At 40.3% G+C, this 22246-nt stretch overlaps 2 protein-coding genes across 2 annotated transcripts in view; one reads left to right on the plus strand and one right to left on the minus strand.

Moving 5' to 3' along the window:
* The window catches only part of LOC121376868 (pre-mRNA-processing factor 6-like), a 45429-nt gene extending 27083 nt beyond the window's left edge, over nt 1-18346 (plus strand). The window contains 11 exon segments of the mRNA XM_041504652.1: nt 1343-1464; nt 4348-4441; nt 4823-4987; nt 6515-6544; nt 6546-6617; nt 10648-10722; nt 11509-11642; nt 12289-12356; nt 14130-14268; nt 15242-15368; nt 16095-18346. Coding sequence (XP_041360586.1) covers nt 1343-1464; nt 4348-4441; nt 4823-4987; nt 6515-6544; nt 6546-6617; nt 10648-10722; nt 11509-11642; nt 12289-12356; nt 14130-14268; nt 15242-15368; nt 16095-16247 — 1179 coding nt within the window. The 3' untranslated portion in view covers nt 16248-18346.
* Nucleotides 18347-19645: 1299 nt separating this feature from the next.
* Nucleotides 19646-21902, minus strand: LOC121376869 (PDF receptor-like). The gene has a single exon (XM_041504653.1). The coding sequence runs from the start codon at nt 21545-21547 to the stop codon at nt 20336-20338; it is 1212 nt and encodes a 403-aa protein (XP_041360587.1). The 5' UTR covers nt 21548-21902; the 3' UTR covers nt 19646-20335.
* Between the last annotated feature and the right edge of the window lie 344 nt (nt 21903-22246).

Here is a 22246-nt window from a genome sequence, read left to right on the forward strand (position 1 = left end):
AGGAAAGGAATGTTTACAAGTAAACACCAGTTGAAGGAAAGGAATGTTTTCACAACACCCAGCACAGAGACTAACACGTTTTCAACACCCAGCACAGAGACTAACACATAGAATTTTTTTTTTTTTTTGCTCCCATTTTTTTCCTTTTTTTTCCCTTTCTTTTCAAAAAATTATCTTGGGGGACTGGATGTAGACCAGTGGTAAAGCACTCACATTATGTACCATCAGTTTAGGATCGATTCCTGTTAGTGGCCTATTGAGCTATTTCTCATTCCAGCCAGAGCACCACGACTGGTATATCAAAAGCCATGGTATGTGTTATCCTGTCTCTGGGATGGTGCATAGAAGAGATCCCTTGCTACTAATGAAAAAATGTAGCAGGTTTCCTTTCTAAGATTATGCCAGAATTACTCAATGTTTTACATCCAACAGCTGCTGGTTAATAAACCAATGTGCTCTAGTTGTGTTGTTAAACAAAATAAACTTTAACTTTTTTATCAACACCACTCGAGTGCATTAATTAATTAATCATCGGCTACTGGGTGTCAGACATTTGATAATTATGACTAATAGTGTTAGAGGAAACTTGCTATGTTTTCCCCATTAGCAGCAAGGATCTTTCATATACAGAATCCCATCTAAGCAGGACATCACATACCATAGCCTTTGATTTACCAGAGGTGGGGCACTGGTTGGGATGGGTAAAAAAACCACTGGGTCTGCGAAAGAAATTTGACAACCGATAGCTATCGGCTGTTAGACATTGCATAATCATAGGAATTATGATGTAGTGGAAGCAATTTTTGTCTTTTTCTCTGTTGACCACATATTAAAGTAACTGTATGTCAGACTTCAAATAGCTGTAGTTTACAACGTGCTCTGGAGTTGTTAAACACACACTATTCCTTTCCTTTTGTTTGAATGGCAGTTAAATGTGTACTTTACTGCCATATTGATTCGGCGTTCTGGTATTAGTAGATGTTCATTTGTTCTTGTATAAATTTGTTCATTCATTCTTTCATTTGTTCATTCATTCATTCATTCATTCATTCAGATTGATTTGTTGTTGGAGCATCAGTACATGTTCATTTATTGATTGATTTTTTCATTCCTTCATTTGTTTGTTCACTCATCCATCCATTCATCCGTCCGTCCGTCCATCCATCCTTCCGTCCGTCCATCCATCCATCCATCCATCCATCCATCCATCAATCAAATCAATTAAGTATTCAATTATTAATTAATTCAAGCATGCTTTAGCACTCATCTGTCCATCCATCCATCCATCCATCCATCCATCCATCCATGCATCCACTGATTTACTTGTGTGGCTTGTTTCCAGTGTGCGGCACACAGTGCGTACGAGTGCGCGCGAGCGATCTACGCCCATGCGTTGACTGTGTTCCCCAGTAAGAAGAGTATCTGGCTGAGAGCGGCCTACTTTGAGAAGAACTACGGAAGCAGGTAGATTTACAGGATATTAAACTCCCTACCATTTCCTATCATGTTTTGGCGAGTGACAATGAAAATTATTTCACAAGTGACATAAACATGATACGAAATGGTAGCAAGTTTAACCTTGTGATACTGGATTGATTTTTGACAAAAAACATGTTGAGGGTTGTACAGATTTATAACTTTTACTCACATATTTTTACTTAAAATGTTTATAAATACATAAAATAAAGTTTATATCTGAATCGGTAAGTATTATTTTCATGGGTTTTTCTCATTTTATACGCCCATCTATGATAGGTCGTATTATGGTATGGCGTTGTCCATCCATCTGTTAACTTTTTTCTTGTCCGAACCATATCTTGCATACAGATGTAGGAACAACTAGGGGTGGCGGTGTGGTGCGTTCCATTACTAGGTCACTGTGACCTACTTTTCACTGTCTACTGCACATAACAGTAAATCCATGTCCAGATCATATCTTGAATACAGATGCATACAAGATCATCAAACCACATGTAAGAACAACCTGGGATGGTGGTTGGTCCAAAACAAACATTTCACATAATTAGAATTGAATCATACCCGTAACATATTCATTAACCTTTAGACTACTGGATTAATTTTTAACAAAAACCACGTTGAGTGGGTACAAGTTTATAATTTTTACTGACATATATTCACTTAAATGTTTTATAAATACATGAAATAAAGTTCATATATGAATCGGTAAGTATTATTTTCGTGTCTTTTTTGTAATTTTTATTATTTTTAGATCGGCTAATGGTGATTAAAATTAGGCAAAAAATCGAAAAAGTTGCGTTTACTTATGGGCATTTGTGGCAAGCTGTCAAGTACTATGTCCATTATTCCCAATAACAGTGGTTTTCTGACCAGAATTGTTTTTTAAACCCGAACTACGATTCATATTGCAATATTTGATAATTTTCGTTGTTGGTAAAACAATCAAATTTATTATCAAATTAGCTGTCACAATCAGCTATCGATCCCTGAAAATGACCGCGACGTGCCGCCATTGTTGTCAAGTAAAAATATTTGCCGAAAACTCAAAATTTCAAGGTATTTTCAATTGAAAAAATCAAAACAAAAGCCACCATTTTGAAAAAAACTCTTTTTTCTTTTATTATATTTCCGTTTCTGGTGAGCGTCGTGTCCAAAACGGCGAGAAATATGAATTGGGGAATGCACTGTATACAGTGTATAGTATGTCGACTGACGTGACGTCGGGCGAGATATCTCGCCTGCAGTACTCAGAAGGTTAATATAGATATGCCGGATGTCCAGTATTTATGTCCATTATTCCCAATAACTGTTTTTCTGACCAGATTGTTTTTTTTGTGCAAACGAATTACGATTCATATCCCAATATTTCATGATTTTTGATGTTGGTAAAACGGTCAAATTTATTATTAAATTAGCTGTCCCAATTAGCTATCGATTCATGAAAATTACCATTGTTGTCAAGCAAAAATACTTGCCAAAATTACCCAGGTATTTTCCATTGAAAACTGAAAAACTAAAGCTGCCATACTCTGCAAAACAGCGTGAAATATTAATTGGGGAATACACTGTATACAGTGTACAGTATGTCGATTTGTGTGATATATCGTCTACAGTAGTCAGAAGGTGTAAGCCACATTTATTATCCACATAGTTCAAGATATTCAGGGAAATAAAATGAGTATGACCCATGTGTGTCATAATGATTTCACATGCACCACGAATGACTACATTTTGTGAAGCGACGTCGTAACTTAAAGCCGCACACCCTAGTTCCATCCAGCGAAAATAAATTATAATTTGGTTAATCTACAAACCTGTAACACACTTAGATCACGTTTTTATCAAATGGAGTGAAAAAGCAGGTTTTATATCGATAAATATCATGGGAATCCCCATGTCCCAATTGCTTGAAATAATTTTGAAAGTTTGTATTCTGATGTCACCGGTAGATGTCGCTCGAAGCACAACAATGCCTACGTCACGATAATTTTCACAGACTTGGGGTGCGTTCTTTTCACCTCTCCTGGACATGTTCCAACTGTTCTTTCCTGGTTGTATCCCCTCTCCAGATATCGTAAGACTTGGCAAAATTATTGGTTTTAAGGGTTTGTAACGTTTTGTATTGAGATACTTACTTGTCTGAACTTTATTGTTACTGAAAATGTTCACGAACTGTGAAGAAAAATCTCACAAATGAACAACAACAAATCGGATGTTGATCGCGTGAACCGTGCATGAGAAAATAAACCGAACCAAAATGATAACGGTCACGTGGTATACCAACGTCTGTGACATTGAAATGGAAATATCCCCTCTAAAAATAGATTAGACCTTGTCTGCTCAACGTTTTTTTCTCAAATGTGCGCCCGTTTTTCAGAAATACGAAAAATGCATTTTGTGGTATTACAAACACCAGGATTACCAAAAAACACTTCAGGTGAATGGAAATGTATATTCTAAATAATAAACGGTAAGTAAAGTGCAATTTTATTTGTGAAAAAATGGGTTTAATAGCGAAAAACAACGCCGTAATGGTTAACAACTAACCGTAACTAGGGTGTGTCCGTTTAATGTGGCTTCTTCAGTGTAACCGTTTATAAAAAATTACTTCATTTCGTTATCTCTTTTTAGATACATTTCAAACATTTTGACATGGTCCTAGCTTGTTATATAAAAAAAATAAAATGTATAATGTGGATAATAAAGAAATTATTGCACTCGCGTGTGAATCGTACTGATTTTACGAAACTCGTGTCGGGATTCATGTATTTGAATAATCTTGACACTCATTTCATAAAATCAGTAGGACACACAAGCTCGTATAATAATCTCTATATATGTCACCTCATCTTTTAAAATTTTCCACAGAGAATCGCTGGAAGCACTTTTACAACGAGCGGTTGCCCACTGTCCTAAAGCGGAAGTTCTCTGGTTGATGGGGGCCAAGTCAAAATGGCTGGCAGTAAGTCATGTTCCTCCTTTTTAAAAGTTAACTTTAAAGTTAAAGCCAAACAAAAAACTTTTTTGTGAAGTTGTAGTCAATTTCCTGATGACATTAAATATGTTTTCATTTCTAATCAACCTATTTTGTAGTATTTTTGATCGAAATTTACAGTACACACCGAAGTAGGGCTAGTAATTTTTTAACTATGGCTAGTGGATTTTAAAAATCACTAATGCCATGGCTATTGAATTTTTAGAAAATGCTAACAGCTCTGATATCTGTATACATGTTTTGTTTTCTTACCACTTTATGATGTTCTTTCTGCTATATAAAATATAAATACTGTGGATTTCTCATTCAGTATATCTGAATACACGTTGAGGTTTTTTTCACCCTCAGGATGATGTTCCGGCTGCTCGAAGTATCCTAGCACTGGCGTTTCAGGCTAACCCGAACAGCGAGGAGATCTGGCTCGCTGCTGTCAAGCTGGAGAGTGAGAACAACGAGTTTGAGAGAGCTCGCAGACTCCTACAGAAAGCCAGGGCCAGCGCCCCCACAGCCAGGGTGAGTGATAACTTACTGTGAGAATGGAGAGGGTAGTCAGTGTTCTCGCTGGGTGAAAATTAAAGGAGGGCGGCCGCGCATGCACCACACCCTTCAAAAAACAAAAGGGGTGGGTGGGTGGTTACCATGTTGTGTGTTGATAGACTTTGTGGAAAGACATACTCCTTATTTTGATTACAAAAAGTTTATACGATAAACAAGCAAACTCGTCTTTTAATTGAACCAAAGATGTTATCGGTCTGATATTCACTGGCAGTTCCGGTTTTGCTGAACCGATCAAAGTTTTAATATTATTATTTTAATAAAGATTTCAAGATCTACGAAAAACAAAAAAGATGTTTGTGTGATCCCCTAATGTTGAATTTTTTTGTTTGTTATTCCCATCTTCATCGAATGAATCGATCGCTTTGATAAAATATTATCGCCAACTGATAAAAAGTAGTTTCGTTTTTGTAGTGGCGGTGTATATATTATTTGGCACCCAAGATGAATGATTTTAATGCTAAATACTACCACTTACGTTGATTTTATAAGCGGTGATATCCCCCCAAAATGAAAAGTTTACAATATGTTATAAGAACTGCTGAATAAACAGAATGACAGAAATGACAGAAAGTAAAAATTGTCAGTTACAATCAATTGTATCTGTAACTGTGGACAAAATATCAGACGACAGTTAATGGAAACAAAAGATAGAGTGAATGTTCTGATCACGTGATAAATTTGGCGCCAAATAAGTGGGGGGTTTTCAGTCGGAGATTGCCAATTTTTTAATGTTTTCATTGCTCAAATAAAATATAACTTTTGTTGTTTGTATTAAACATACAAATGAATACAGGTATGGGACAAAACAGAGGCTGTTAAAAATACTATTAAATTACGTTACGGTAACTGTCGTAAATGTTTCGTCAGTTGTTTTTTCGTACACAACGCAGCTTGTTTCCTTTGATGTCCAGTGTGCAGACTGATCGTTGTGGTTTTTTTAATGTGTGGAAAAATGTGTGCATTTGGAAATAGCGGAGATAGGTGCTGGAAAATGAAGAAGGGCGCAGAAAAATAAAGGAGGGTGGAGAACGTTAAAGGAGGGTGGCAAAATGCAATAGCAGGGCGGGCCGCCCCGCTTAAATGGAGCATCGAGAACACTGGTAGTGCAGTGTGTTTTGGGATAGTGTAAGTTTTGTTTGTTTGTGTTTTGGACATGTTGTGTGGGTGTGTATTGTATTTTATTGACTTCTGGTTTTTCCTTGTCTATGGGAAAGTGCATATTAAAGATCCCTTGCTAATTGTGAGCTGTATGTCGTGGCAGTACTTCACCCCTGCTGTGTCTGACTGTTTGTCTCTCTCTCTCTCTCTCTCTCTCTCTCTCTCTCTATCTCTATCTCTATCTCTATCTCTATCTCTATCTCTATCTCTCTCTCTCTCTCTCTCTCTCTCTCTATCTGTCTCTCTCTCACCCCAAGACATGCATTCTTCCCCATGATCTCCCAAAAAATATTTGATATGTTATTGTTTGTGATTTTGTTTCAGGTTTTCATGAAGTCCGTCAAGCTGGAGTGGTGTCTTGGGAGAGATCAACAATGCCAAGAAACTCCTGGAGGACGCAGTTCGACATTACCCAGACTTCGCAAAGGTTAGTGTCGCTCTATAGCAGTACGTTAATACAATATTAAATTGTCAAAAAACGAAGGTAGTAATCCAAATTCACAAATTATATAAACAGCTTGAGATTTAGATTTGTTTGTGTGTGTGTTTGGGTAGGAGAGTGGTGGGTGTGTATGTTTAGGTAGGAGAGTGGTGGGTGTGTATGTTTAGGTAGTAGAGTGGTGGGTGTGTATATTTAGGTAGAGTGGTGGGTGTGTATGTTTGGGTAGGAGACTGGTGAGTGTGTGTTTGGGTAGGAGAGTGGTGGGTGTGTATGTTTAGGTAGGAGAGAGTGGTGGGTGTGTATGTTTGGGTAGGAGAGTGGTAGGTGTGTATGTTTAGGTAGAGTGGTGGGTGTGTATGTTTAGGTAGGAGAGAGCGGTGAGTGTGTATGTTTAGGTAGGAGACTGGTGGGTGTATGTTTAGGTAGAGTGGTGGGTGTTTATGTTTAGGTGAGAGAGCGGTGGGTGTGTATGTTTGGGTAGGAGACTGGTGGGTGTGTAGGTTTAGAGAGAGCGGTGGGTGTGTATGTTTGGGTAGGAGACTGGTGGGTGTGTATGTTTGGGTAGGAGAGGTGGTGTATGTGTGGGTGTTTTATGTTTGGGTAGGAGACTGGGGTGGGTGTGTAGGATGGTGGGTTGGGGTAGGAGAGAGGGTGGGTGTGTATGTTTGGGTAGGAGACTGGTGGGTGTGTATGTTTGGGTAGGAGAGCGGTGGGTGTGTATGTTTGGGTAGGAGACTGGTGGGTGTGTATGTTTAGGTAGGAGAGAGTGGTGGGTGTGTATGTTTGGGTAGGAGACTGGTGGGTGTGTATGTTTAGGTAGGAGAGCGGTGGGTGTGTATGTTTGGGTAGGAGAGTGGGTGTGTATGTTTGGTGTGGGTGTATGTTTAGGTAGGAGAGCGGAGGGTGTGTATGTTTGGGTAGGAGAGCGGTGGGTGTGTATGTTTGGGTAGGAGAGTGGTGGGTGTGTATGTTTAGGTAGGAGAGAGTGGTGAGTGTATGTTTGGGTAGGAGAGCGGTGGGTGTGTATGTTTGGGTAGGAGAGCGGTGTGTATGTTTGTGTATGTTTGGGTAGTTTGGGTAGAGCGGTGGGTGTGTATGTTTGGGTAGGAGAGCGGTGGGTGTGTATGTTTGGGTAGGAGAGTGGTGGGTGTGTACATGTTTGGGTAGGAGAGAGTGGTGGTGTGTTTTGGTAGAAGACTGTGTTTAGGTAGGAGACTGGTGGGTGTGTAGTGATGGGTGTGTATGTTTGGGTAGGAGGAGACTGGTGGGGGTGTGTATGTTTAGGTAGAGTGGTGGGTGTTTATGTTTAGGTAGGAGAGAGTGGTGGGTGTGTATGTTTGGGTAGGAGAGCGGTGGGTGTGTATGTTTGGGTAGGAGAGCGGTGGGTGTGTATGTTTAGGTAGGAGAGTGGTGGGTGTGTATGTTTGGGTAGGAGAGTGGTGGGTGTGTATGTTTGGGTAGGAGAGTGGTGGCTGTGTACATGTATGTTTAGGTAGGAGAGAGTGGTGAGTGTGTATGTTTTGGTAGAAGACTGGTGGGTGTGTATGTTTGGTTAGGAGACTGGTGGGTGTGTATGTTTGGTTAGGAGACTGGTGGGTGTGTATGTTTGGGTAGGAGAGTGGTGGGTGTGTATGTTTGGGTAGGAGACTGGTGGGTGTGTATGTTGGGTAGGAGACTGGTGGGTGTGTATGTTTGGGTAGGAGACTGGTGGGTGTGTATGTTTAGGTAGAGTGGTGGGAGTTTATGTTTAGGTAGGAGAGAGCGGTGGGTGTGTATGTTTGGTTAGGAGACTGGTGGGTGTGTATGTTTGGGTAGGAGAGTGATGGGTGTGTATGTTTGGGTAGGAGAGTGGTGGGTGTTTATGTTTAGGTAGGAGAGAGCGGTGGGTGTTTATGTTTAGGTAGGAGAGAGCGGTGGGTGTGTATGTTTGGTTAGGAGACTGGTGGGTGTGTATGTTAGGGTAGGAGAGTGATGGGTGTGTATGTTTTGGTAGGAGAGTGGTGGGTGTATATGTTTGGGTAGGAGAGTTTGGGTAGGAGACTGGTGGGTGTAGTGGTAGAGTGAGTGTATGTTTAGGTAGGAGAGAGCGGTGGGTGTGTATGTTTAGGTAGGAGAGAGCGGTGGGTGTGTATGTTTGGGTAGGAGACTGGTGGGTGTGTATGTTTGGGTAGGAGACTGGTGGGTGTATGTTTAGGTAGAGTGGTGGGTGTTTATGTTTAGGTAGGAGAGTGGTGGGTGTGTATGTTTGGGTAGGAGAGTGGTGGGTGTGTATGTTTAGGTAGGAGAGTGGTGGGTGTGTATGTTTGGGTAGGAGAGTGGTGAGTGTGTATGTTTAGGTAGGAGACTGGTGGGTGTATGTTTAGGTAGAGTGGTGGGTGTTTATGTTTAGGTAGGAGAGAGCGGTGGGTGTGTAGGTGTTTAGGTAGGAGACTGGTGGGTGTATGTTTAGGTAGGAGAGCGGTGGGTGTGTATGTTTGGGTAGGAGAGTGGTGGGTGTGTATGTTTGGGTAGGAGACTGGTGGCTGTGTACATGTATGTTTAGGTAGGAGAGAGTGGTGGGTGTGTATGTTTAGGTAGAGTGGTGGGTGTTTATGTTTAGGTAGGAGAGAGTGATGGGTGTGTATGTTTGGGTAGGAGAGTGGTGAGTGTATGTTTGGGTAGGAGAGTGGTGGGTGTTTATGTTTAGGCTAGGAGAGAGTGGTGGGTGTGTGTGTTTGGGTAGGAGAGCGGTGGGGTGGTATGTTTGGGTAGGAGAGGTGGGTGTATATGTTTGGGTAGGAGACTGGTGGCTGTGTACATGTATGTTTAGGTAGGAGAGAGTGGTGGGTGTGTATGTTTAGGTAGAGTGGTGGGTGTTTATGTTTAGGTAAGAGAGAGTGATGGGTGTGTATGTTTGGGTAGGAGACTGGTGGGTGTATGTTTAGGTAGAGTGGTGGGTGTTTATGTTTAGGTAGGAGAGAGCGGTGGGTGTGTATGTTTGGTTAGGAGAGTGGTGGGTGTGTATGTTTAGGTAGGAGAGCGGTGGGTGTGTATGTTTGGGTAGGAGAGTGGTGGGTGTGTATGTTTGGGTAGGAGACTGGTGGCTGTGTACATGTATGTTTAGGTAGGATCGAGTGGTGGGTGTGTATGTTTAGGTAGAGTGGTGGGTGTTTATGTTTAGGTAGGAGAGAGTGATGGGTGTGTATGTTTGGGTAGGAGAGTGGTGGGTGTGTATGTTTGGGTAGGAGAGTGGTGGGTGTGTATGTTTGGGTAGGAGAGTGGTGGGTGTGTATGTTTGGGTAGGAGAGTGGTGGGTGTGTATGTTTGGGTAGGTTGCTGGTGATGGACATCCAAAATCTTGTGTATATCAGTGAATTTTCTAGGATATTTTGACAGGATCCCGTGTCTGATGAGACTGGGAAAATGAGCACCAGTAAATCATACTTGGGATATGTCTTCAGGCCACTGAATGATGCAGTACACCACTGTTAAATTAACTTATTAGAACAGTCATAATTAAATATATATATTTATTGGTAATTTTAGTACAGAAATTGGGAATGTTCTTTTGGGAAGGGGCCTATGTTCGGAACACCTGGATAAATCCAACATGCCTGTAGAAAGAATTTTAAAAATACAATTCACTTCGGTGTTGGACGCAGAAGCAGGTACATTATGCATGGTTTGAAAAGTGGGTGGTTGCTGTGAGCTTTTTCTTCAGTGTAACAGCTCGAACTTAACGAAGGCACCTATGTCATTGAGATATAAATTGCTGTAGGTAGAGAGCATCACAACGACATTTCACCCGTGGCAATTCTTTTAAAAATTGCCGTGGGAGACAAATTCTTAAGTTCGAGCGTTGGTGTAAAAAACTGAAATTCTTGAACAATTCAGCATATATTCATGTGTGCTAAACATTCATTTTCATTTTATTTTACATTGACAACATATAGTCGTTGAGGAAATTTTTCAACTTTTAATATGTTGACTATCACTGCATATTTCTGTATATTTGTTTATGATTAATTTTGTACAGCTTGCGATGATGAAAGGTCAGATTGAGGAACAGATGGGTCAGCTAGAGATGGCCAGGCAAGCGTATAATCATGGGGTAAGCGTATTTCAGTCTTATTATATATTGGCAGTAATACCTTTTCGTCTTTTGGGTATTGTTTCTGAAATCTCAAAACTATGACAGGTTATTAGTTCCTTATGGTCCAACCGTAGGAGACTGTGGGTTTCATCTCTGTCTGTCTGTTGGAGGCAGGACTTAGCCAAGTGGTACAGTGCTCGCTCGATGCATGGTCGTTGTGGGATCGATCACCCATCGGTGGGCCCATTGGGTTATATCTCGTTCCAGCCAGAGTTATAGCCCTTGTACTTAGGAGATATGAAAATTAGTTTTCGGGACTTTGTTTTGGCAATGCTTCAAGATATTGAGTTGAAATTTTGTGTATAGCTTTAACATGTTCTGTTACGGATTGAGTTTGACTTTTCATGGAGATATATACCCATTTGTTGCAGAGTTGTGGTCCTTGGAACATAAGAGATGTAAAAAAAAAATTCCAGACATTTTTTTTTGCAACACCTGAAGATATTAAGATGAAATGTTTTTTATATTGCTTTAACATGTACTGTTACTGATCAAGTTTAACATTCTTGGCGATTTACCAATTTTTCACAGAGTTATGGCCCTTTAAACATAAGAGATACAAACGTTTGTTGGGAGCGGTAGAGAATGTGTATTACTTTAGCCTACTCTCAGAATGCTTGTTCACTTGCATTTTTCACAATATTTTGTTGTTTGCAAAAAAATTATGATATTGATCTACAGTTGTGTAATATCTCATTTATGTGTGCAGCTTAAGAATGATTAGTTTTTCTCTATTTCACACAGCTGAAGAAGTGTCCGAATTCCATTCCTCTCTGGCTGTTGTTGTCTCGCCTGGAAGAGAAAGTTGGTCAGCTCACCAAAGCTCGGTCGATTCTCGAGAAATCTCGCCTCAAAAACCCTCACTGTCCAGATCTTTGGTAAAGTCACTTTTAACTTTTCTTCACCAGGGCTCACTCTAATCATTGTGAAAATAGCCAACTGCTAGTTTTTCTACACATTTAAGTTTTCTTCACCAGGGCTCACTCTAATCATTGCCAAAATAGCCAACTGCTAGTTTTTCTACACATTTAAGTTTTCTTCACCAGGGCTCACTCTAATCATTGTGAAAATAGCCAACTGCTAGTTTTTCTACAAAATGACTACAACATTTAATATAGCTACTAAACTAATTTTCAGGGAAAATCCTTTTCATAACTTAGTTTTGGCTACAAAACTAAATTCTTCCCAATGCTCACTCTGACAAAACTGCTAGTTTTTCTAAATTAAGTTTCTTCACCTACATCAGTAAAACTTGGTTTTTCTAGTTTTTCAATGTATGTTAATTTTTTTTAAATTTTTTTTGATATTTACCAGGGCTTATAATATTAAACATTTTTTCTACACATTTTTTTAAAGTTTAACATTTAATTATCTTTTTTTATTATATTTTTTAATGTCCATTAAGTTGAATGTCTAGAAAGTTTATGATATTGTGAAATGTTTAATTCCACGGAATTTTTCTTCTTTAAACCTGTAATTTTTCTCATATCTTCAGGTTCTGTGAAAATGTGTTTTACTTGCCAGGTTGGAAGCCGTCCGAGTGGAAAACAGATGTGGACTGAAAAACATTGCCCACACGCTGATGGCAAAAGGTAATTGCAAAAAACTAATAATATTACATGACTAACATTGTTCACCATCTTTCAAAATAGGAGGCTGTTAGAAAAATAGATGGATGATGTATGCAGAATGCTCTGAGGTGGGTAACTGTAAACATGAGAAGTTAAAAAACAAACTGTTTTATTTAATACCGATGATTAATAAATTAATGTGCTCCAGGGGTGTTGTTAAACAAAACATTTTTTTTTATCTGTTCTTGATTAAGGCCCAAAGTACACTGAGACTGGATCTGGGCTTGGTAAGTCTTGTACCATGAAAATATAGTGCTGTGGCTGTGGGCATTATATCGAAGATTCTGAGCATTATATCGAAGATTCTGAGCATTATATCGAAGATTCTGAGCATTTCATTCCGTATTGCCCCCTATACACTGAACTTCGGAACATGATCATGTTTCAATATATAAATCTTTATTTCACTACTATTCTTTCTAGAAATCCAAATTACTCAACACATGAGAATGACGTTATGGTTAAGGCTACTCAGAAGTTGATTATTGAAAGTAAACGGTTTGATGTATAATGTAAAAAATCTGTTCCTCTCTCTCTTCTCTTCCTCTCTCTCTCTCTCTGTCTCTCTCTCATCTGTTTTTTATTTATTAAGTAATAAATTGCTTTCAGTTTATCGTATCACTTGATTGTTGCATCTGTATATTCTTTATGATGTGATGGAGATGTCTTAATATAGGCGTGACCTGTTGACCGATTCATGACCATTATAATTTGGTAATAAATAGGTTTAAAACAGAAATATAGCACATGTTCTATGTCATCTGCTGCGAGATCTGTAATTCACTCCAGCACTGACGTGATGTGTTTTGCCACATTAGATTCAGTGCATTTCTTTTTCAACTAGTACCATACTCGCCAGCCCCAGACTCCAGCCTAGCTTCGGTGTGTTTTGGACTGTAATCAGATGGTGTTGAATAAAGCGATATTTGCAAAGTTCAAATTTTCTTCTTTAAGCAGTGTTCAAATACAGCGCATGTTCTATGTTGTCTGCTTTGACACAGACCCAGCTCCGATTACATATTACATATTGAATGCATTTAGATTCTCGTTGTCTGTCTATCCATTATAATTCTGATAATTCTAGATTCTAGTACTTCCTAATACAGGCCCGTAGGAACCGGGGGGAAGGACACAGCATACACTCAAAAACCCCACTTGAGGAATGAAATAAATCCTACTTTATATAAATAAAGGTAAAGATATGGCTTGTTTCCCCCCTCCCCCTCCCACACAAGAGGTTGTGCCCTGCCCTCCAGATATTCCTACGGGTCTGTAATATGTACTTTTGTTATCCATATGGTTCAACATAACCAAGTTGATAATAATCATACGAAGCACGTGTAATAACAAGTGTAATGACATAATTTTGGGAAGCGACCTCATAACATGACGTTGCTTCTCCAGTTCTAGCTCAGACTTTGCATGTGAAATAGACGTCATTTCGTTGTCTCCTTCTAGTTGTGGCTGAATCATTTTGATTTGTGTCTTGTTATTCATAAAGAAAACAACACTAATAATATGGATAATAAAGAAATTATTACACTCGCGTGTGTGTCATAGTGATTTTTTGTGTCAGAATTCACGTATTAACCTCGCTCTCGCTCGGGCAATACAACAATTGTAACACTCGTTTCGTAAAACCAGTACGACACACAAGCTCGTATAACCGTCTCTATTTTTTAACACTCCTGTAACACATTGTGATATTATGTGTTTTGTTTTATTTGTTCTCAGCCCTGCAGGAGTGTCCTAACTCAGGGATCTTATGGGCGGAGGCTATTTTCATGGAGCCGCGGCCGCAGAGAAAAACGAAATCGGTCGACGCGCTTCGCAAGTGTGAGCACGATCCACACGTGTTGTTAGCTGCATCCAAGTGAGATATTTTACTAAAACTTCTCTTTAGCTACGTGTCCATTAATTTTGTGTAATAGCAGCAGACATGTTTTGTGTGTGTCTATTTATACAGTTGCCCATACAGTTTCAATCCTGTCACCTGCTGTTGGTGTGTTGCCATACACGCTTCCGTATCTACTGCTACATGATGTGGTCAGACACCACACGGACAAATGGACACAGTCCTGTGTTATTTCACTGTGGGATTTTAGCATCATTCATGTCTTGTGTCTGCACACATACAAGTGGACACACAACTTTAGTTCTTGCACTTTCTGTGTTGAAATACCCATATGTTAGATACCAAACAGCCACAGGTTAAAATGTGCTGAGGTGTCTCTAAACATTCCTTTCCTCTCTAAACCAGGTGTCAAAATAACCATATGTTAGACACCAAATAGCCATAGATTAAAATGCTGAGGTGTCTTTAAACAAACATTCCTTTCCTTTCTAAACCAAGTGTCAAAACAGCCATATGTTAGACACCAAATAGCCAGAGTTTAAAATGTACTGAGGTGTCATTAAACAAACATTCCTTTCCTTTCCAAACCAAGTGTCAAAATAACAATATGTCAGACACCAAATAGCCGTAGTTTAAAATGTGCTGAGGTGTTGTTATTTAAACAAACATTCCTTTCCTTTCTCACTCTCGACCAAGTGTCAAAATAACCATATGTGACACCAAATAGCCATAGTTTAAAATGTGCTGAGGTGTCATTAAACAAACATTCCTTTCCTTTCTAAACCAAAAGTCACAATAAATATAAGTGAGACACCAGATAGCCATAGTTTAAAATGTGCTAAATGTTAAAATATTCCTTTCCTTCAAAACCAAGTGTCAAATAAACCATATGTTACACACCAAATAGCCGTAGTTTAAAATGTACAGAGATGTGATTAAACAAACATTCCTTCCCTTTCCTACAGAGGTTTGTGTGTGTGTTTTTCTTCAGGCTGTTTTGGACAGAGCGTAAGATCAGCAAGGCGCGGGACTGGTTTAACCGGACCGTGAAGATCGACCCAGATCTCGGCGACGCCTGGGCCTTCTTCTACAGGTTCGAGCTCATGCACGGGGATGAGGTACGCATTTGTTACCATAATATGTCAGGCCCATAAGAAAGGGAGGTGGGGGGGGGGGGGGGGGGGGGGGGCACAAGCCCCTTCTACTCAAGAATGAAAATGTATGGGTTTTTTGTTCTAATCTATACAAAAAATTTTTACATTATCTTTCTGCTTCCTAAATAAAGGTAAAAATATGGCTTGTGTTCCCCCTCCACTAGAGGTTGTGCCCCCACTTAATTTAAACGTGAAAACTAAAATGGAAAGCAAAAGCTTCTTGTTAAGTTGATTACTAGAAAACAATGGTGCATTTTGTTTTACATTTACTGCCTGCATCCTGTAAATGTTAGGGGCGGGATATAGCCCAGTGGTAAAGCATTCGCTTGATGCGTGGTCGGTCTAGGATCGATCCCCGTCGGTGGACCCATTGGGCTATTTTTCGTTTCAGCCAGTGCTTCACAACTGGTGTAACAAAGGCCGTGGTATATACTATCCTGTTTGTGGGATGGTGCATATAAAAGATCCCTTGCTGCTAATCGAAAAGAGTAGCCCAGGAAGTGGCGACAGCGGGTTTCTTCTCTGAATTATCTGTGTGGTCCTTAACCATTGTCTGACACCATATAACCGTAAATACAGTGTGTTCAGTGCGTCGTTAAATAAAAACATTTCCTGTAAATGTTAAGTCTCGAATTTAAAACCCCCCAGAAAAACAAAGAGTTGAAACTTAGATTGATTTTGTATTTGCAGCAATCACAGAAGCTCGTTGCCAAGAAATGTGTCCAGTCAGAACCTCATCATGGAGAGTTCTGGTGTAATGTGTCGAAAAACATTGAAAACTGGAGACTGAGGACGGAAGAGTTGCTCCCACTTGTAGCACGATCACTTCCCCTTCCAACATGAGATCTTTAAAGAAGATCTCTAAAAAAAAAAAAAAAAAAAAAACACATAAATATTGGGGACTGAATCCTGATGGATCAGTGATGATGTAAACTTCATTCTGATTGGATAACTCATTTTATCCTTTCAACTATCCTTTCCTTTTGACTGGATAACTTGTGTTATCATTGGCATCTTTTTGGCTTACTGAAGATTTGAAAATCTTAGATGGTCACCGATTGGATAACTTGTGTTATCACCTGCATCTTATAGACTTACTGTAGATTTGAAAATCTTAGACAATCACTGATTGAAGAAAGGGTTCAGTGTTATCTGTATTTTACTGGCTTACTGAAGATTTGACAATGTTACATGGTCCCTGGTCTTGGTTAGTTGTATCTCGATTGGATGCCTTTTGTGAACACCATTTTGATTGGATCTCTTTATCATGTATGTCAATCCAAGGCCATAGTATGTACTATTCTGTCTGTGGTAATGATGCATTATAAAAGATGCCTTGCTACTAATGGAAACATGTAGCGGGTTTTCTATCTAAGACTATATATCGAAATTACCAAATGTCTGACATCCAATAGCCGATGATTAATAAATCAATGTGCTCTAGTGGTGTTGTTAAACAAAACAAAACTTTATCAGGTATGTAAAGTACATTTTCATTGAAAAACTCATCTCGTGAACTTCGTGTCGATTGGGTCGCCATGGTTTTGAACTTGAATTACAAACTGGGTGGATGCCAGTTTTTTGTTATTTTCCAGTATAAATTGTCAAAGAATAACACCTTCAGTAAAATTACATTTTCATAGTTTACAAGAATTTGATTGTGAGTTTCAGTATGCTCATTCACAGAGACTTAAATCCACTGAACATTCAAACGCAGCTCTTCTGGACGCACTGCCATAGTTTTCTGTCCTTGTGGTAAATGTGGGGTGGGGTGGGGTTGGGGGTGGGGCAGGCGTTCTGCCAGAAGATGATGGGTATGAACAACTATTTGGTATTACTAGTAGCAGGATTCCCCTCTTACTCGCTGTCAGCCAAATGAAATAACCTATTTTAGACACTGAATAATCATTGTTTAAAATGAGCTAAAGTCTTGTGAAATAAATATTTCTTCCCTTAAGCTGTAAATCCTAACCGGATGCAAGTGACGCGAGAAATTATTTTAGAAATCATTGGTTTCAATCGCAGTATCCTAACCGCATGCGTAAGGCGCGACAGATAATTATGTAGCAGTGTACGCATGCAGTTACGAATGCAGCAATTGAAATCGGTGATTTCTAAAATAAAACGCTCGCGTCTGGTTAGGATACAACTTTATTATAATTGAAGATTAGCATATCCGGTCTGCTCCTCTACACCCCTACCCCCAACAGTCTAGGATTTTCTTCAGCTTGTAATTTCAATGGTAAAACCTATTTTTTCAGGGACACATCACTGCACCATCCACCCCCGCCCCCAGGTTTCTTAAACCTGTCTGGCATTTGTAATTTAAAACCTGTTTCCTAGGTATGTAGGTAGGTAAGTAACTAGTTTAACGTGCTCATATACCACTAGGGTTTCGAATACGCCATATACCACTAGGGTTTCGAACACGCCCTATACCACTAGGGTTTCGAACACGCCCATCACGAGTCCGATATGATCAGGGGCCTGACTCGGGACAGGACGTAATTACTTAACAGATAATTTTGAAATTTTTATTCAAGTCCTAATAATAAATGGGAGAAAAGGGGTAATTAATTTTTAGATGCGCCAAAAAAAAAAAAATTATATATTATAATTAAAAAATATACCTAACAACTTCAACATAAGTGGCGCAAAATTTTAATGGGTTAGTCTAAAATAAATTTTATTTATAAATTTCAGACTTGCCATTTGTGACACCCAATAGCCGATGTGCATTTTTGTACTGGGGTGTGGTTAAACATTCATTCATTCATTATAAATTTTATGGACAGCTGATAACCTTAATTAAATTTAGGTCCAAGGAGGTTAAGAAGAAAGGTTGTACTAAATGTACCTAATAACTGGTGTATATCAGCGATATGTGAAGTGTGATGTATACCTTGTTATACATTTTGAAAAATAAATGTCTTGCACTGTAATATGACTTTATTGTTACTTATCAGAGAAGCATTTACTTGACAAATTAATCATTTTAAAGTAACCAGAATGTTATTTTCATTTGTAATGTGGGTAGACGAGATCAAACCCGTTTATAGGCGTCAAGTGGTCTACATGTACGTACGTGTATTTGTATTTTGTGTGGCCTTGCTTTTAAATTAAAAAAAGCACACCGTAATTGCCCCCCCCCCCCCCCCCCCCCCGTGCTCTGATCTTTAAATTAAACTTTTAAAAAGGCACTTTTTGTATGCATTACCAGGCGCAGATGCAGGATTTCTGAAAGGGGTAGAGGGTCCAAATGTGATGACTAATCTCCCCTTTTACACAGAACAGTTATATAATCGCGTTTCCTCATAAACGTTATTGATTACTGTGGGTGGAATTACCTTGCATCTCTGTTAAGTATGCAAGTTATGGCTTATGTAAATGTTAACAGAGGAAAGGAAATGTTTTATTTAACGACGCACTCTACACATTTTATTTACAGGACCACACGGATATTGAGAGAGGAAACCCACTGTCGTCACTTCATCGACTACTCTTTTTCGATTACCAACAAGGGATCTTTTATATGCACCATCCCACAGACAGGGTAGTACATACCATGGCTTTTGTTGCACCAGTTGTGGAGCACTGGCTGGAACGAAAAATAGCCCAATGGGCCCACCGACGGGGATTGATCCCAGACCGACCGCGCATCGAACGAGCGCTTTACCACTGGGCTAAGTCCCACCCTCTGGGGATACAAAAAGAAAGATGTCATAGACGCATGTGTAGGGATGTTGGGGGTGGGGGGGGGGGGGGGGGGGGGGGGGGGGGGGGGGGGGGTGGGTGGGTGGGGGGGGGCGTAATGACTTGCCAGCGAAGTACATAAAGGGTCGACTCGTGCTATCCCGGAAAATAAAGTGAAAGGTTTTCATCCCCATATCCCTGCCCCCTGCACACATGGGAGAAGTAACAATTATGGAGTCGAGTTTTAGTCTCTTTTTAGAGGGTATTTCACCAGTTCTAAGTCACAGACTCATGTTTCACTCTATCGTAACTTTATCCAAATGTGTTACAGGTTTGTAGATTAACTAAATTTAGTGTGCATGTTCATGGGCTGAAACTAGGGTCTGTCCCTTTAATTTTGGAAATGGATAATATTTAACTAGAACCTTTCCACTTTATATTTATATTTGAAATATTCGGCTAATAGTAATGAAAAGCCAAACATATTATTTGGGTTGTTTGTTTGTTTTTAAATGATATCTTTACATTAAAAAAAACCCCACAAAAACTATAATTCAAGAGTTTTAAGTTGCATAATAAATTACCAGAGCACATGCCCGTGGGTTCCATGGAATTAAAAATTGTCGATACACATAGTGTTATACATAGTTGTCACAGATTAAAAAAAATGATCACTGATGTCTGGGGTTGCCATGGAATTCAAAATTTACCAGAACACATGTCCGTGATTAACGTGGAATTATCAGATCGTATGTCCGTGGTTAACGTGAAATAAAAAAAATTATTAGAACGCACGTATGTGGTTGCCATGGAATTTGCAATTAATCACAGCGCATGTTCCTAGTTGCTATGGAATTTTAACTTGTTCATTATACACATATACATGGTTGTCACAGATCTTAAAATGTACAAGAATGCATGTCGATGTGGTCGCCATGGAATTACCAGAACGCATGTTTATGGTTACCATGGAATTTAAATACAAATTACCAAAGTCACTTTGAAAGTTCATGTCCGTGTTTGGTATGGAAATTAAAATTTACCACAGCTATTTCCGTGGTTGTCATGGAATTTAAAATTTACCACAACACATTTCCGTGATTGCCATTGAATTTAGAATTTACCAGAGCTCATTTCCGTGGTTGCGATGGAATTTAAAAGTTACCAAAGCTCATTTTCGTGGTTGCCATAGGAATTTAAAATTTACCAGAGCTCATTTCCGTGGTTTCTATAGGAATTTAGAATTTTCCAGAGCGCAGTCTGTAGCTTCCTTCCACGATGAGGTGTTCGGGCGGTTCTTGTCCACAACAGCAAATCTCCGTGTCCAGGAAACCGAGAACCACAGCGACGACGAGGCCGTAGGTGCTTTTTACGACCACCTCGACGTAGGTGTTTACCGCGTCGTCAATCCCAGTGTCCAGATTCGACGACACGGCCAGGTAGGTGTGAACCGCCGCGGTGTACAGCACCAGACACAATCCCCTGATGCACCCTTGCTTCAAGAATAGACTCCCCGAGGGATCGCGTCCGCTGAAGGTCTTGCTGGTATTCCGAGGTTTTCGACTGCAGACGGCGACAACAACGACGGCGCTGACGGCGAACACGCACGACGACACGGCCAGGCAGGTGAGCATCGGCGCGTCTGCGACCCAGTGCGTGGCGTGGACCGCGTGAGAGAAACAGAATTTTTTCTTCGAGAGAATGTATCTGGCCGTGGCGAGCCATGCCGGGGTGAACACGAGAGGCAGGCCGAATCCTAGAAGGTACATCAGCAGCAGACGTCCAGACCGGAAGTGGTACTTCATGGCGGGAATCAGGTAGTTGAAGGAGAGCGCCATTATCCACGACGACGTGGCGATCTGGAAGAAACGCGTCAGGAACGCTATGGCCTGGCAGACATTGGCGTCCGCGCTGAGGGACAGGCCGTTCGCCTTCTCGATCTCGCGGATGGAGAGATCTGCGAGGGACACCAGCGAGAGGACCATCGCCGACACGATCAGAGGGATGAGGACCTGGTGACGTCGAGTCCTCCTCGACGTATTGCAGCAGAAAAGAACGACGCAGACGGCGAGGGCAATCACGGAGATGGAATACAGGACGAAGGCAACGACGTCGACGCTCCTCATCAAGGGGAACAGCTGCTCCCGACTGCTGCTGCTGGCCAGTTTCGGCCGCGCCGTGAAGGACTCCACCTCGCAGTTAGTGTAGTTCGTCCATTCCCTGGTCGAGGTTGGAACCCGGTACCACTGGCCGTCCTTCTGGCAGCTCTTGTATGCAAATTGAGTGACGTCGAAGCCCGGGACGGCTGGACACGGCTTCCGGATGGTCATCCCGGGCATTGTGGGAGGCCAGCAGAGCATGCTGTCCCAGGTTGCATCGCAGAAGAACGCCGGCGAAACGGTCTCTCGGTATTTTTCATAGCATTCCTGTCTGGATTTTGGCTCATCCATGGAAACGGCGCGTTTCGAATTTTTTCTCTCTCACTCGCTCTATCCGAATTATCTGGAAGTAATACGATTGCTTTTGAATGTGCTTCACCCAACAGTCTTTGACAAAACAACAACTTATAAATTATCTTGTTTCCATTGACATAATTACCAGTAAATGGATGTATTGCCATGTAACGGTCTAATTATGTAGCGCTAATTAACAGTCAAATTATTTAGCGCAATTGCTCTGTTTACTACCTAGTGCGATTTCGCTCAAAACTATACTGCGTGAAACAAATAAAGGAACACTTGATATTGTAGACTAAATTTAATTCAGTACTAGCGTAGTTATGTCTGTATATAATACAAAGAAAAAAAAAGAAGAAATGTTTATTTAACGACGCACTCAACACATTGTATTTACGGATATATAGCGTCAGACATATGATTAAGGACCATACAGATATTGAGAGAGGAAACCCGCTGTCGCCACTTCATGGGCTACTCTTCGATTAGCAGCAATGAATCTTTTATATGCACCCACCCACAGACAGGGTAGTATATACCACGGCCTTTGATATACCAGTCGTGGTATACTGGCTGGAACTGGCTGGAACGAGAATAATACAAAGATGTCACGAGCGTAGGAAGGTGCCAAAGTGTGTGTGTTGGGTATACATATATACAAAAATCATCGCTGCTGCTAAAAAAATGAGAGGG

Source organism: Gigantopelta aegis, chromosome 7 (genome assembly GCF_016097555.1).
Source record: "Gigantopelta aegis isolate Gae_Host chromosome 7, Gae_host_genome, whole genome shotgun sequence".
Taxonomy (NCBI): domain Eukaryota; kingdom Metazoa; phylum Mollusca; class Gastropoda; order Neomphalida; family Peltospiridae; genus Gigantopelta; species Gigantopelta aegis.